Source organism: Oncorhynchus mykiss, chromosome 9 (assembly GCF_013265735.2).
Source record: "Oncorhynchus mykiss isolate Arlee chromosome 9, USDA_OmykA_1.1, whole genome shotgun sequence".
NCBI lineage: Eukaryota > Metazoa > Chordata > Actinopteri > Salmoniformes > Salmonidae > Oncorhynchus > Oncorhynchus mykiss.
In genome coordinates, this window is record NC_048573.1 from 10,883,877 (window position 1) to 10,901,376 (window position 17,500).

The window sequence follows — 17,500 nt, forward strand, 5'->3', positions numbered from 1 at the left end:
GGAGAGAGAGAGAGAGAGAGAGAGAGAGAGAGAGAGAGAGAGAGGGGGGGGGGAGAGAGAGAGAGGGGGGGAGAGGAGAGAGAGAGAGAGAGAGAGAGAGAGAGATGTATGCAAGTACAAATGTCAACTTGTCCAGCATCTCCTCTTGGATTCAATGTGGGAGAACAGGGGACGGTTATGCCCAGATGTCGATTTTCACCTCCTGGGTATCCTGTCTCATTCAAATGCATTAAGGCATCTTACCAAGAACCTGTAGTTGATTAAATTGTTGATTGAATTGTTCCTGAGGGGAGAAGTATATAAGTATATATATATATATATATATATATATATATATATATATATATATATATATATATATATATACTTATATACTTCTCCCCTCTGAGATATATATACTTCTCCCCTCGGGAACAATATATATATATATATATATTGTGTGTGTTTTCTTTTTACCAGAAAAATAAACAAAGCTCAGAGCGCCCCAATATGCAGTGACAGCGCCTATTTCCACTCTCACTTTTTACCAGGCAATGCAAAACGCCCATTCCATGTAGCCTACTTGCAATGTGCTGGCAAAAGTTTCATTTAAATGCCACAAATAAGTTAAAAAAGACACACGGTACATAATGCGGGCATTGTAACTTTAACCATTCTACAAGGAGGGTAAAGTACAAATTGTTTGCAATAACACATGTTCTCCTTCCATAATAGACAAAAAGTAGGAAAAGGGTGCAGGGTGTTTTTACAAGTCGCCCGGTGCAGAACAGACCTAGAAAAAAAATGTGATAGGCGCGAGCTGGAGCTGGGCTTCGGTGCCCCGGCCCGCGCTCTTATCTCTGAACGGTGACGCGGATAAATGCTCCCTAGAATGGAGCTTGTTCGTAACTGTGCAATAGCGCGACAATAACTCACAGGAATATATAATTATTATTATTATATGCAATAACACTTTAAAACATATTTTGAAAACAGAAGGCTAGAAGATGAGACGTAATATTATTAGACCAGGGGTAGAAAAGTAAGACTTGCTATAAAGTATCCACTCAATTTAGAAACTTTCGCCAACAAGACGTGGGGGAGTTACGGAGCCAGTCGCGGTTTTAACTGTGTTAACCGGCTTATAGTCCTTTAGAAATAGGCTACATCGACAAGTGTATAAAGTAATTGTAGGCTGGTTACTCACCGCTGATTCCGACTCCTGGACCGTGATACACAGGGTAACAACCATCAACTCCATGGCGAGATTTCGCAGACTCTTTACGTTTTTTTTCATTTTTAGAAAATAATCTGCCTCAACTAAACATTGACAAGTTCTACTAAATAGCACGTCAGATAATTGTCATATTATTTTGCTAACTTTTTATTTATTAGAACACAGTCGTTTTTAGAAGTCAGTAGATTGTTGTGTCAACTCCAAGCCGTAGTGTACTGGGACTGTTCCCTTCGCTGCGACCACTGAATCACTTCTCCTCTGTAGGCTTGTGAACGTGTACAGCCGGATCTACTTCGGATCAATGCGCAGCTGTTGACACTTGCTTCAACAGGTCTTGTGCATCATAACTCAACATTTATAAACAAATAAAATCCCAATAAATATTTGCTAAGATATATAGCTAATAAGTTGTTATAATTTGGTTTACTTTTTTCAGTGGCAAATGTGGTTTTGAAGACACAAACTGGTGCAATTTTCTGAGGCAAATGGGACACACTTGTGTAGGGCAATTTTGTTCGTTGCCTCAGGTTACAAATAGCCTAAAGTGTTGACATAATACATTTGTTTGACATTTCCAAATGTCGTCCCAACATGTTGCATTCCATTATGCCTACGATATTGATTTAGGGGAAAAATGTTGTGCTTTTTTGGAAAAGTCATATGGAATTTAGCGGTTTATGCCGCATTCATATGTTATTCGGAACTAGGACACTCAGACTTGTACAACTTGCTAACTGGTTCTAGTCCACGTGAGGTTCAACCAATTAGCAGGCCCTACATTCCAGAGTCCCTAATTCAGACTAGCAGTAGAACGCGGCATTATGCAAAGTAGAACATTCCACAAAGATCACACTCCCTTCTCATAAGAGTGATCATTTATCAATTAATACTTTCTTCTCTTTTACGGTTCAGTAATGTAGCTTTCGCATCTTTATAAAAGCAACCTCGTCAAGGTATCAATGTTTTCATCGGTCGCTGTCTTAATTGCATCGTCTGTCACAAGACATGCGTATTTAATCTCCCATTAAATAGGAATGAAACATAAATGTGCTATCTTGTTGACTTTTTTATCATTTATTCGAGTAGTGATAGTACCATAGGGGTTTCTAATTAAAGTGGGTAACCAGTGGGTAAGGGTAGGCTATGCGTGACAATGCTAAAGGCCCGCCCCTCTGCTTTCATGCACTGCGAAGTAGTTGCGTGCGTGAAACAACTCCGTCAGGGACGAACGTTTTCACAAGTGAACTTGGTGAGTTTTAACTTTCCCTATTCTTTATAGCGTAAAACGACGAAATAACCTAACGATTTCAACTAGTCCTAACGAAAATAGCCTTTTGGTGCGTGATTCTCTCTCATTTGAAATCTCTCTCCCTCTCTCTTTGGTCTTTCTTCTCGTCTTTCGGTGGCACAGAGGCTTTTTGGATTCATCAATGAGCTCGTCCAGGCACTTGTAGCTGCTTGGAGTGAAGACCGGACTGGGAGACCGCTACCAGGAAAACGACCAGTTTTTTCTTCCAGTCGGGATTCAACATGAAATTCTGGTGCGTTTATTTGAGCTCAAAATGATCTGTTGTCGTAGCGGTATAGTTTGACGTGGCTTGTCAGTTTACAACTGTTCTGTAGCCAAATATGTTATCCCGCGAATACTTCATTATAAAGTTAGTATAACTTTTGTTTATTTTTAAAGCCAGTCTGATATATAATTGTTTATTTATTTTTTTAGGATTTGTGTACTTGCTGTCAGCTGGGCAGTTGAAGCGACACACGGGGTAAGTGCTACCTTGCTCATAGTTAAGGGCTCTCGACTCGAGTGTGCGCATGTAACCTTCAATCAACTGATGAGGCTACAGCCTTGAAGTTGTGTTATTTTTCTATCGCTGTATTGCGAGCCTCGGATTTATAATTTAGGGCAACATTGTTTCAAACAGTATCGTGCATGACCAGTGCTGTGTCAGTGTAGGTTACCAGAGGTGCTCCGCTCTACTGCGCAGAGCGGAGCTCGCTGGTGTGTTCTACAACAACTATTATCCCTCGGCTATGTATATTCCAAGTGCTTATATGATGCAATTTCATCTTGTACAGATGTATTATAGATATTTAGGTATTGTAAGCCTGTTGTTTGAGTGGGCCACGTATTGGTGTCTAATTCAAAAGAAACATGATAACATATTCACGCTCACTGTAGTTTTCTCTAGGACAGGGCACAGCGTGCGTGTTATAGGCAGAATCACCCTTCCTCTTTTGGGGGAATTTAAATATTTGTCTCGGGTTTATCGAGCGCTGTCTTTAGATTCTGGACGCTGATTACAAGAGCCCACCAGTCAAATTGCTTACTGACCTTTCATCCATAATTTGAGTTTTACGCATGTGAAGATGTTCTTTATTTCAACATCATCCAGTCAGTAACAGATGGCCATTTTACTATTATAATTCACATTTTCATAATGATTTATAAAGTTAAAACGCACATGATTTATCCCCATAGTTGCAACTATAATTTATTTCGTTTTGTTTTACTTGTATTTATTGAATACTGTCTGTAGGATAGAATACTGAATACTGTCTGTAGGCCCACTGAGATTTGCGAGCGAGTCAAACCCCGCTCCGCTTTGAATAATTCAACAAATAACTTTAGCCACATCTAGAGCGCCTCATTCACGGTCTCATTTATAGGCCTGCCTACGTGTAATTGTCATACATTTCTAATACATGCATAGCCTAGTAATGCTATGAGGATTTAATGATGACTAAGATATAAAGACTATAGTCACAGTTATAGCCACAATTATAGTCATAGTTTACACTTTATTTTAAATAAATACATTTCTATCTGATTTTCCGTTCATACATCCGCACATTTACTTCTAGTATTTTCTAAGAACGGGTTGATTGCAAAATGAGGTCTTGATGCCCTAGCCTGGACCTATGAGATATCTGAGCATTCCAAGGAACCATTGTAGCGGAGAGATAATTGACCTCATGCGCTAAAGCCTCGGTGATGGTTGCTCTGGGAACCAAGTGTACTGGCCCCAAGTTAACTCATCATGCGAGAGTCTGACCGAAACGTGTCTATTCTAAAGAAAAAACATCTTCCTTGAGATACTTTCTTTATATCGTATTACCTGCCCTAATATAACACAGTACTCATGTTATTGCCGCTTGTAGTCTCTGCGTATTTATGGGTCATCATGCAATCACTATAGAAACGAAGCAAGTATTGACTTATGCTGATGTTACAAGTCACAGAGGTCAGGTCATGTGCGAATTGGGTTAACCTTATATCCTGCGCCTTAAGATGACGTCATAAAAGGTCATTGTAGACAGTGTACAGATCATATCTGGAGAGGCTAAATGGGTTTGTGTTGGTATTTATTATGAATCCCCATGAGCTGCGACCAAGGCTGCTATTCTTCCTGGGGTCCAGCAAAGTTAAGGCAGTCATGCAATTTAAAAAACATTACAATACATTCACAACAGATTTCACAACACGTTAAGTGTGTGCCCTCAGGCCACTACTTTACTAACACATATCTACAACACTAAATCCATCTACATGTGTGTGTATAGTGCATATGTTATTGTGTGTGTGTGTATGCATGTGCCTGTGTTTGTCTCACCACAGTCCAAGGCTGTGGAAATCTGATTCTACTGCTTGCATGAGTTACTTAATGTGGAATAGAGTTCTGCGTAGTCATGTCTCTATGAAATACTGTGTGCCTCCCACAGTCTGTTCTTGGGGACTGTGAAGGGACCTCTGGTGAAATGTCTTGTGGGGTATGCATGGGTGTCCGAGCTGTGTGTCGGATATACTTGAATGTGTAGTGTCAGCATTTGTTGCAGGCATGTCATGCCTAAATACGCTAATCTTGCCAATGAAAAATCCAAGTAGTTGGCAATATCAGTGGGTTTTGTGATGAATGAGCCATCTGATTCAATGAATGATGGAGCTGAGTTGACCTTTTTGCCCAGCATTTCAGTTAAGCTGCTCCAAAGATGTTTACTGTCGTTCTTTATATCATTTATCTTTGTTTCATTGTACAGTTTCTTTTTAATTCAGTTTAGTCGCATGACTTTTCACTTTGCAGTACGTTTGCCAATCGGTTGTGCTCCCAGACTTATTTGCCATACTCCTTGCCTCATCCTCCTCCATTTTTCAATTCCTCATCAATCCAAGGGGATTTAACCATATTTTTACAGTCATTTTCATATTGGGTGCATGCTTATTACTAACTTAAATAAACAATTTCATACATGTGTCAAGTGCAGCATCTGGTTGCTCCTCATTATGGGGCGGCAGGGTAGCCTAGTGGTTAGAGCGTTGGACTAGTAACTGGAAGGTTGCCAGTTCAAACCCCCGAACCGATAAGGTACAAATCTGTCGTTCTGCTCCTGAACAGGCACTGTTCCTAGGCTGTCATTGAAAATAAGAATTTGTTCTTAACTGACTTGCCTAGTTTTAAAAAATTACCCAGACCAGCAAATATTATTTACATCATCAGCATAAGAATCACTACAAAATTGAATGACCTTCCTAGATATGGCTATTATATTGGGATCACTACATCTGATGGATGTGGATACTTTGCTTTGAAGCAAGTTTCTGCAGCTTTAGTAAATGATCAATACATAATACAATACATATTTCCCTCACTAACTTTAAACATCAGCTATCTGAGCGGTCAACCGATCGCCGCAGCTATACATAGCCCATCTGTAAATAGCCCACCCAATCTACCTACCTCATCCCCATATTGTTTTTATTTACTTTTCTGCTCTTTTGCACTCCAGTATTTCTACTTGCACATCATCATCTGCTCATCTATCACTCCCGTGTTAATCTGCTAAATTGTAACTACTCCGCTACTATGGCCTATTTATTTCCTACCTCCTCACGCCGTTTGCACACACTGTATATAGACTTTCTTTTTTTCTATTGTGTTATTGACTGTACGCTTGTTTATTCCATGTGTAACTCTGTGTTGTTGTTTCTGTCACACTGCTTTGCTTTATCTTGGCCAGGTCGCAGTTGCAAACGAGAACTTGTTCTCAACTAGCCTACCTGGTTAAATAAAGGTGTTCTCAACTAGCCTACCTGGTTAAATAAAAATAAAATAAATAAATAAATACATATACAGTTAAAGTCGGAAGTTTACATACACCTAGGTTGGAGTCATTAAAACTAGTTTACATACACCTAGGTTGGAGTCATTAAAACTAGTTTACATACACTTAGGTTGGAGTCATTAAAACTAGTTTACATACACTTAGGTTGGAGTCATTAAAACTAGTTTACATACACTTAGGTTGGAGTCATTAAAACTAGTTTACATACACTTAGGTTGGAGTCATTAAAACTAGTTTACATACACTTAGGTTGGAGTCATTAAAACTAGTTTACATACACCTAGGTTGGAGTCATTAAAACTAGTTTACACACACTTAGGTTGGAGTCATTAAAACTAGTTTACATACACCTAGGTTGGAGTCATTAAAGCTAGTTTACATACACCTAGGTTGGAGTCATTAAAACTAGTTTACATACACCTAGGTTGGAGTCATTAAAACTAGTTTACATACACTTAGGTTGGAGTCATTAAAACTAGTTTACATACACCTAGGTTGGAGTCATTAAAACTAGTTTACATACACCTAGGTTGGAGTCATTAAAACTAGTTTACATACACTTAGGTTGGAGTCATTAAAACTCGTTTACATACACCTAGGTTGGAGTCATTAAAACTAGTTTACATACACTTAGGTTGGAGTCATTAAAACTAGTTTACATACACTTAGGTTGGAGTCATTAAAACTAGTTTACATACACTTAGGTTGGAGTCATTAAAACTAGTTTACATACACTTAGGTTGGAGTTATTAAAACTAGTTTACACACACTTAGGTTGGAGTCATTAAAACTAGTTTACATACACCTAGGTTGGAGTCATTAAAACTAGTTTACATACACTTAGGTTGGAGTTATTAAAACTAGTTTACACACACTTAGGTTGGAGTCATTAAAACTAGTTTACATACACTTAGGTTGGAGTCATTAAAACTAGTTTACATACACTTAGGTTGGAGTCATTAAAACTAGTTTACATACACTTAGGTTGGAGTCATTAAAACTAGTTTACATACACTTAGGTTGGAGTCATTAAAACTAGTTTACATACACTTAGGTTGGAGTCATTAAAACTAGTTTACATACACTTAGGTTGGAGTCATTAAAACTAGTTTACATACACTTAGGTTGGAGTCATTAAAACTAGTTTACATACACTTAGGTTGGAGTCATTAAAACTAGTTTACACACACTTAGGTTGGAGTCATTAAAACTAGTTTACATACACTTAGGTTGGAGTCATTAAAACTAGTTTACATACACTTAGGTTGGAGTCATTAAAACTAGTTTACATACACTTAGGTTGGAGTCATTAAAACTAGTTTACATACACTTAGGTTGGAGTCATTAAAACTAGTTTACATACACTTAGGTTGGAGTCATTAAAACTAGTTTACATACACTTAGGTTGGAGTCATTAAAACTAGTTTACATACACTTAGGTTGGAGTCATTAAAACTAGTTTACATACACTTAGGTTGGAGTCATTAAAACTAGTTTACATACACCTAGGTTGGAGTCATTAAAACTAGTTTACATACACTTAGGTTGGAGTCATTAAAACTAGTTTACATACATAGGTTGGAGTCATTAAAACTAGTTTACATACACTTAGGTTGGAGTCATTAAAACTAGTTTACATACACTTAGGTTGGAGTCATTAAAACTAGTTTACATACACTTAGGTTGGAGTCATTAAAACTAGTTTACATACACTTAGGTTGGAGTTATTAAAACTAGTTTACATACACTTAGGTTGGAGTCATTAAAACTAGTTTACATACACTTAGGTTGGAGTCATTAAAACTAGTTTACATACACCTAGGTTGGAGTCATTAAAACTAGTTTACATACACCTAGGTTGGAGTCATTAAAACTAGTTTACATACACTTAGGTTGGAGTCATTAAAACTAGTTTACATACACTTAGGTTGGAGTCATTAAAACTAGTTTACATACACTTAGGTTGGAGTTATTAAAACTAGTTTACATACACTTAGGTTGGAGTCATTAAAACTAGTTTACACACACTTAGGTTGGAGTTATTAAAACTAGTTTACATACACTTAGGTTGGAGTCATTAAAACTAGTTTACATACACTTAGGTTGGAGTCATTAAAACTAGTTTACACACACTTAGGTTGGAGTCATTAAAACTAGTTTACATACACTTAGGTTCGAGTCATTAAAACTAGTTTACATACACCTAGGTTGGAGTCATTAAAACTAGTTTACATACACTTAGGTTGGAGTCATTAAAACTAGTTTACATACACTTAGGTTGGAGTCATTAAAACTAGTTTACATACACTTAGGTTGGAGTCATTAAAACTAGTTTACATACACTTAGGTTTGAGTCATTAAAACTAGTTTACATACACCTAGGTTGGAGTCATTAAAACTAGTTTACATACACTTAGGTTCGAGTCATTAAAACTAGTTTACATACACCTAGGTTGGAGTCATTAAAACTAGTTTACATACACTTAGGTTGGAGTCATTAAAACTAGTTTACACACACTTAGGTTGGAGTTATTAAAACTAGTTTACATACACTTAGGTTGGAGTCATTAAAACTAGTTTACATACACTTAGGTTGGAGTCATTAAAACTAGTTTACACACACTTAGGTTGGAGTCATTAAAACTAGTTTACATACACTTAGGTTCGAGTCATTAAAACTAGTTTACATACACTTAGGTTGGAGTCATTAAAACTAGTTTACATACACTTAGGTTGGAGTCATTAAAACTAGTTTACATACACTTAGGTTCGAGTCATTAAAACTAGTTTACACACACTTAGGTTGGAGTTATTAAAACTAGTTTACATACACTTAGGTTGGAGTCATTAAAACTAGTTTACATACACCTAGGTTGGAGTCATTAAAACTAGTTTACATACACTTAGGTTGGAGTCATTAAAACTAGTTTACATACACCTAGGTTGGAGTCATTAAAACTAGTTTACATACACCTAGGTTGGAGTCATTAAAACTAGTTTACATACACTTAGGTTGGAGTCATTAAAACTAGTTTACATACACCTAGGTTGGAGTCATTAAAACTAGTTTACATACACCTAGGTTGGAGTCATTAAAACTAGTTTACATACACCTAGGTTGGAGTCATTAAAACTAGTTTACATACACTTAGGTTGGAGTCATTAAAACTAGTTTACATACACTTAGGTTGGAGTCATTAAAACTAGTTTACATACACTTAGGTTGGAGTCATTAAAACTAGTTTACATACACTTAGGTTGGAGTCATTAAAACTAGTTTACATACACTTAGGTTGGAGTCATTAAAACTAGTTTACATACACTTAGGTTGGAGTCATTAAAACTAGTTTACATACACTTAGGTTGGAGTCATTAAAACTAGTTTACATACACTTAGGTTGGAGTCATTAAAACTAGTTTACATACACTTAGGTTGGAGTCATTAAAACTAGTTTACATACACCTAGGTTGGAGTTATTAAAACTAGTTTACATACACTTAGGTTGGAGTCATTAAAACTAGTTTACATACACTTAGGTTGGAGTCATTAAAACTAGTTTACATACACCTAGGTTGGAGTCATTAAAACTAGTTTACATACACTTAGGTTGGAGTCATTAAAACTAGTTTACATACACTTAGGTTGGAGTCATTAAAACTAGTTTACATACACTTAGGTTGGAGTCATTAAAACTAGTTTACATACACTTAGGTTGTAGTCATTAAAACTAGTTTACATACACTTAGGTTGGAGTCATTAAAACTAGTTTACATACACCTAGGTTGGAGTCATTAAAACTAGTTTACATACACCTAGGTTGGAGTCATTAAAACTAGTTTACATACACTTAGGTTGGAGTCATTAAAACTAGTTTACATACACCTAGGTTGGAGTCATTAAAACTAGTTTACATACACCTAGGTTGGAGTCATTAACTCGTTTACATACACCTAGGTTGGAGTCATTAACTCGTTTACATACACCTAGGTTGGAGTCATTAAAACTAGTTTACATACACCTAGGTTGGAGTCATTAACTCGTTTACATACACCTAGGTTGGAGTCATTAACTCGTTTACATACACCTAGGTTGGAGTCATTAAAACTAGTTTACATACACCTAGGTTGGAGTCATTAAAACTAGTTTACATACACTTAGGTTGGAGTCATTAAAACTAGTTTACATACACCTAGGTTGGAGTCATTAAAACTAGTTTACATACACCTAGGTTGGAGTCATTAAAACTAGTTTACATACACTTAGGTTGGAGTCATTAAAACTAGTTTACATACATAGGTTGGAGCCATTAAAACTAGTTTACATACATAGGTTGGAGTCATTAAAACTAGTTTACATACACAGGTTGGAGCCATTAAAACTAGTTTACATACACCTAGGTTGGAGTCATTAAAACTAGTTTACATACACCTAGGTTGGAGTCATTAACTCGTTTTTCAACCACTCCACATATTTCTTGTTAAGAAACTATAGTTTTGGCAATTCAGTTAGGACATCTACTTTGCGCATGCCACAAGTAATTTTTCCAACAATTGTTTACAGACAGATTATTTAACTTATCGTTCACTGTATCACAGGTGTACCTGTGGATATTTTTCAAGGCCTTGACATCATGGGAAAATCAAAATAAATAAGCCAAGACCTCAGGAATTTTCTAGAGATTAATGTACTTTGGTGCAAAAAGTGCAGATCAATCCCAGAACAGCAGCAAAGGACCTTGTGAAGATGCTGGTGTAAACAGGTGCAAAAGTATCTATATCCACAGTAAAACAAGTCCTATATCGAAATAACCTGAAAGGCCGTTCAGCAAGGAAGAAGCCACTGCTCCAAAACCACTATAAAAAGTCAGACTACGGTTTGCAACTGCACACGGGGACAAATATTGTACTTTTTGGAGAAATGTCCTCTGGTCTGATGAAACAAAAATAGAACTGTTTGGCCATAATGACCATCATTATGTTTGAATGAAAAAAGGCTTTGCTTCAGGAGGGTCTGTTGCACTTCACAAAATGGATGGCATCATGAGGTAGGAAAATTATGTAGATATTTTGAAGCAACATCTCAAGACAGGAAGTTAAAGCTTGATCGCAAATGGGTCTTTCAAATGGACAATGACCCAAAGCACACTTCCAAAGTTCTTGCAAAATGGCTTAAGGACAACAAAGTCAAGGTATTGGAGTGGCCATCACAAAGCCCTGACCTCAATCCTATAGAAAATTTGTGGGCAGAACTGAAGTGTATGCGAGCATGGAGGCCTACAAACCTGACTCAGTTACACCAGCTCTGTCAGGAAGAATGGGCCAAAATTCACCCAACTTATTGTGGGAAGCTTGTGGAAGGCTACTCAAAATGTTTGACCTAAGTTAATCAATTTAAAAACAATGCTACCAAATACTAATTGATTATATGTAAACTTCTGACCCACTGGGAATGTGATGAAAGAAATAAAAGCTGAAATAAGTCATTCTCTCTACTATTATTCTGACATTTCACATTCTTAAAATAAAGTGGTGATCCTAACTGACCTAAAACAGGGATTTTTTTACCAGGATTAAATGCCAGGAATTGTGAAAAGTTTAAATGTAGTTCGCTAAGGTGTAGGTAAACTTCCGACTTCAACTGTAGATCATTTAATTCCTGTGCTGTTTGTTACTACCCTGCTAGGTTAACTTATAATCTGAACCAGGTTGCCGACACTGGTTGCAGTTTGAAGCTTTTCTTGAGTGGGCAGCTTCATGAAAGCCAGTCAATATTGAAATCTGCCAGAAAATATACCTCTCTGTTGATATCACATACATTATCAAGCATTTCATGCATATTATCCAGATAATGGCTGTTAACACTTTCTGGTCTATAGAAGCCACCATAATGGGCTTTAGGTGAGGCAGAGGAACCTGTAACCATATTACTTCAACAGTATTTAACATGAGATCCTCTCTAAGCTTTACAGGAATGTGGTTCTAAATATAAACCGCAACACCTCCTCCGTTGGTATTTCTGTATTTTCTGTAGATGTTATAATCATGTATTTGCTACCAGTGTATCATCAAATGTATTATATAAGTGAGTTTCAGAGATAGTCAGAATATAAATGTCATCTGTTACAAGTAAGTTATTGACTTCATGAAACTTGTTGTTTTTAGCACTTTTCTGGGATGCTTGATTGCTTTCATTGCTTCAATACAAAATCAAATAAAATCAAATTGTATTTGTCACATGCGCCGAATACAACAGTGAAATGCTTACTTACAAGCCCTTAGCCAACAATGCAGTTTTAAGCAAATACCTATCTAAAAAGTATTAGATAACAATAACAAATAATTAAAGAGCAGCAGTAAATAACAATAGCGGGGCTATATACAGGGGGCACCGGTACAGAGTCAATGTGCGGGGGGCACCAGTGTCGAGGTAATTGAGGTAATATGTACATGTAGGTAGAGTTATTAAAGTGACTATGCATAGATAATAACAGAGAGTATCAGCAGCATAGAAGGGGAGGGGGGGGGGCAAGGCAAGTAGTCTGGGTAGCCATTTGATTTGATGTTCAGGAGTTTTATGGCTTGGAGGTAGAAGCTGTTTAGAAGCCTCTTGGACCTAGATTTGGTGCTCCGGTACCGCTTGCCGTGCGGTAGCAGACAGAACAGTCTATGACTAGGGTGGCTGGAGTCTTTGACAATTTTTAGGACCTTCCTCTGACACTGCCTGGTATAGAGGTCCTGAATGGCAGGAAGCTTGGCTCCGGTGATGTAATGGGCCGTACGCACTACCCTCTGTAGTGCCTTGCAGTCGGAGGCCGAGCAGTTGCCATACCAGGCAGTGATGCAACCCGTCAGATGCAGCTGTAAAACCTTTTGAGGATCTGAGGACCCATGCCAAATGTTTTCAGTCCCCTGAGGGAGAATAGGTTTTATCGTGCCCTCTTCACGACTGTCTTGGTGTGCTTGGACCATGTTAGTTTGTTGGTGATGTTGGACACCAAGGAACTTGAAGTACTCAACCTGCTCCACTACTGCCCCGTCGATGAGAATGGGGGCATGCTCGGTGCTCCTTTACCTGTAGTCCACAGGGTAAGGTTGTTGTCCTTGCACAACATGGTCATGTCTCTGACCTCCCTATCGGCTGTCTCATCATTGTCGGTCATCAGGCCTACCACTGTTGTGTCATCTGCAAACTTAATGATGGTGTTGGAGTCATGCACGGCCATGTAGTCATGAGGGAACAGGGAGTACAGAAGGGGACTGAGCACGCACCCCTGAGGGGCCCCTGTGTTGAATATCAGCGTGGCGGATGTGTTGTTACCTACCCTTACCACCTGGGGGCGTTCTGTCAGGAAGTCCATGTTCCAGTTGCAGAGGGAGGTGTTTAGTCCCAGGATCCTTAGCTTAGTGATGAGCTTTGAGGGCACTATGGTGTTGATGGTGTTGAAGCCAGTGACTGGTGTGGTGTACTCTTCAATGCCATCGGAAGAATCTCGGAACATATTCCAGTCTGTGCTAGCAAAACAGGCTTGTAGTTTAGCATTTGCTACATCTGACCACTTTTTTTTCTAGACCAAGTTACTGGTGCTTCTTCCTTTAATTTTTGCATGTAAACAGGAATCAGGAAGATATAATTATGGTCAGATTTGCCAAATGGAGGGTGAGGGAGAGCTTTGTAACCGTCTCTGTGTGTGGCGTAAAGGTGGTCTAGAGTTTCTTTCCCCTCTGGTTGCACATTTAGGTAAAACTGATTTAAGATTCCCTGCATTAAAGTCCCCGGCCACCAGGAGCAGCGCCACATTTGGATGAGTGTTTTCCTGTTTGCTTATGGAAGAATACAGCTCATTGAGTGCGGTTTTAGTGACATCATCGGTCTGTGGTGGTATGTAGACAGCTACGAAAAATACAGATGAAAACTAGATAGTGTGGCCTACAGCTTATCATGAGATACTCTACCTCAGGCGATCAAAACCTTGAGACTTCCTTAGATATCGTGCACCAGCTGTTGTTTAACAAATATGCATAGGCCCCCACCCCGTATCTTACCATAGGTTGCTGTTCTGTCCTACCGATAGAGTGTTTAACCCGCCAGCTGTAAGTTCTTAATGTCGTCTTTCAGCCACGACTCAGTAAAACATAAGATATTTAAAAAATGTATGTCCCGTTGGTAGGATTTACGTGCTTTCCGTTCGTCCCATTTATTTTCCAGCAATTGAACGTTAGCTAACAGTACGGATGGAAAATGACAAAGACAGATTAGCATCTCGCCGCCTGATCCTCACAAGGCACCCCGATCTCTGTTTGCAAAATCGCAGTTTCTTTCTCCAGCGAATGACGGGGCCTGTACGCGTGTTTGGAGTACATCCTTCCCATCCGACTCATTAAAGAAAAATTCTTCATCCAATTCGAGATGAGTAATCGCTGTTCTCATGTCCAGAAGCTCTTTTCGATCATAATAGACGTCAGCAGCAATATTATGTACAAAATAAGTTACAAAAAAGGTGAAAAAACAAACAAAATTGCACGGTTGGTTAAGAGCCAGTACAACAGCAGCCATCCTCTCCGGTGCCATCTTCACTAGTCATTGGCTGTGTGTGCATGTGTGAAAGCGCGTGCGTGCTTGCGTGTGTGCATGTGTGAAAGCGCGTACGTGCTTGCGCATGCGTGTGAGAGACACTACAAGCAGCTGAAAGAGTCATGTTCTTCTTTCTGTCGTTGGGCTTTTCCAGGTGCGCTTGGTCATTCTCTCAATCTCTTGTGGCTTCACTGTAATGAAATTAGTCAGTGTTTATAGATATATGGTCAGCTTTTGGCTCTCAATTCAAAAGAGACTGGTTAGGAATTGAAACGGTCCCTAATTTGTTTATTATTGTAGTTAGTGAATGATTGATTGATTATTAGAATGCCTTTATTGTCAATTGAGTCATCTTAGTTTGGTCTAGTGTTAGTGTTGTGAGGTCAGACTTTGACGAGGCTAGATTGGGTGGTGATACAACCTAACATCTCCTTCAGTGGAGATCAGCTGATCTGTGATTAACCTAAATGGTCAGAGATAGCAGAGGTGATAGCAGAGGTGGTGAAGCATGTAGGGACTCTCTCTCTCTCTCTCTCTCAAATTCAAATTCAAGCTGCTTTATTGGCATGAAAAACATTGTGTCAATATTGCCAAAGCAACAATGTATACAATATACATTGTAACAAAATTATAAATGATAGCAAATAATAATATAAAATGGTAGTAAATAATAATACAAAATTAAATACAAAAATAATAACAATAAAATGGTAACAGTCTACAGTAAACATTAATAATTATAGTAATAACAATAATAGTAATAATAAGTAAGTTACTGTTTACTATGCAGATGTTATTATTCAGTGTCCCTCAGGCTATGGCAGGAAAATACATATTTGGCTGCAAGAGGAGCCATTGCTCCTTCGCCCATGAGTATTCTTAGTTTTTCCTCTGGGTTCAATTTGTAAAAATTTGGAATATATGTAGTCATTTCTGTGAATAATGAATCTCTTTGTGAGGAATATTTATCACAGTAAAGGAGAAAGTGCATCTCTGTCTCTACCTCCCCTGTCATGCAGTGACCACATACACGCTCCTCTTTGGGTAGCCATGTCTTTTTATGTCTGCCGGTTTCTATTGCCAATCGGTGGTCACTCAGCCTGTACTTGGTAAGGATCTGTCTCTGCTTCGTATCTCTGACAGAGTAGAGATAATCAGCCAATTCATATTCTCTGTTTAGGGTCAGATAGCAATTTAGTCGGCTTTGGGATTTTGTTTCGTTTTTCCAGTATTGTAAATATGATTCCTTTGATTGGTTCATAATTTTGCTTATTGGAATTCTTTCTTTTGAAGCAGTGCTGGCGTCAGCTTGGTTGGTGAGGTCCAACACCAGCTGACTGAGAGGGCTCGTTTCTGGGCTCAGCTCTTGGGCTTGAAGTGCTTTAAATTGCAGACTCGAATTTGGACTTGAATTTAGATGTAGCCAAAATTTTAATGATCTTTTCTGTATTTTCATTATTACTGGAAAACGGCCCAATTCTGCCCTACATGCATTAGTTGGTGTATTTCTCTGGACTTGTAGAATTTTCCGACAGAATTCTGCATGTAGGGCTTCAATTGGATGTTTGTCCCACATTTTAAAATCCAGTTTATTGAGTGGCCCCCAAACCTCACTTCCATAAAGTGCTATTGGTAGGATTACACTGTCAAATATTTTAGTCCAAATTCTAATTGGGATGTTGATTTTGAATAATTTCATTTTTATTGCATACATTGCTCTGCGGGCTTTTTCTTTGAGTGCCTTCACTGCCATATTAAAGTTTCCCGATGCAGATATGGTCAGACCAAGGTAGGTGTAATGTTTTGTGTGTTCAATTAAGGTGTTGTTCAGGGTGAATTTACATTTGTGTTTCTGACATCTGGGTTTTTTTTGGAAAATCATGATTTTAGTTTTTTGGAAATTTACTGCCAGGGCCCAATTATGGCAATATTGCTCCAGAATATTAATGTTTTGTTGAAGACCTTCTTTGGTTGGTGATAGAAGTACCAAGTCATCAGCATATAGCAGGTATTTCACCTCTGTGTCAAATAGTGTGAGTCCTGGGGCTGGAGATTGGTCCAACATGTCTGCTAATTCATTGATATAAATGTTGAAAAGATTTGGACTCAAATTGCAGCCTTGTCTCACACCTCGACATTGTGAAAAAAATTCTGTTCTTTGGTTTTTGATTTTTATTGCACACTTATTTTCTGTGTACATACATTTTATTAAGTCATACACCTTACCACCAAGCCCACTTTGTAGAATTTTGTAGAATAGCCCTTCGTGCCAAATCGAATCAAATGCTTTTTTAAAGTCAATAAAGCAAGCAAAGATTTTGCCCTCTTTTTTTTGGTGGACGTGTTTATTAATTAGTGTGTGTAAGGTGTATATATGGTCAGTAGTGCGATGGTTAGGGAGAAAGCCAATTTGACATTTACTTATTACATTTTTTTCTTGAAGAAAGGTTTGAATTCTTGAATTCAAAATGCTACAGAAAATCTTTCCCAAGTTACTGTTGACGCAAATTCCCCTGTAATTATTGGGGTCTGATTTGTCTCCACTTTTGTGGATAGGGGAGATGAGCCCCTGGTTCCAGACATCAGGG

At 38.2% G+C, this 17,500-nt stretch overlaps 2 protein-coding genes across 3 annotated transcripts in view; one reads left to right on the forward strand and one right to left on the reverse strand.

Annotated features, from left to right (window-relative positions):
- The window catches only part of LOC110531422 (collagen alpha-5(IV) chain), a 94,168-nt gene extending 92,684 nt beyond the window's left edge, over window positions 1-1,484 (reverse strand). The window contains exon 1 of the mRNA XM_036987301.1: window positions 1,187-1,484. Within this exon, the coding sequence (XP_036843196.1) occupies window positions 1,187-1,276 (90 nt within the window). The 5' untranslated portion in view covers window positions 1,277-1,484. The remainder of the gene's footprint in view (window positions 1-1,186) is intronic.
- Window positions 1,485-2,350: 866 nt separating this feature from the next.
- LOC110532911 (collagen alpha-6(IV) chain) overlaps window positions 2,351-17,500 on the forward strand; it is a 223,316-nt gene continuing 208,166 nt past the window's right edge. For both annotated transcript variants that reach the window (XM_036987302.1, XM_036987303.1), the window contains exons 1-3: window positions 2,351-2,465; window positions 2,628-2,757; window positions 2,940-2,985. In XM_036987302.1, coding sequence (XP_036843197.1) covers window positions 2,747-2,757; window positions 2,940-2,985 — 57 coding nt within the window. In that variant the 5' untranslated portion in view covers window positions 2,351-2,465; window positions 2,628-2,746. The remainder of the gene's footprint in view (window positions 2,466-2,627; window positions 2,758-2,939; window positions 2,986-17,500) is intronic.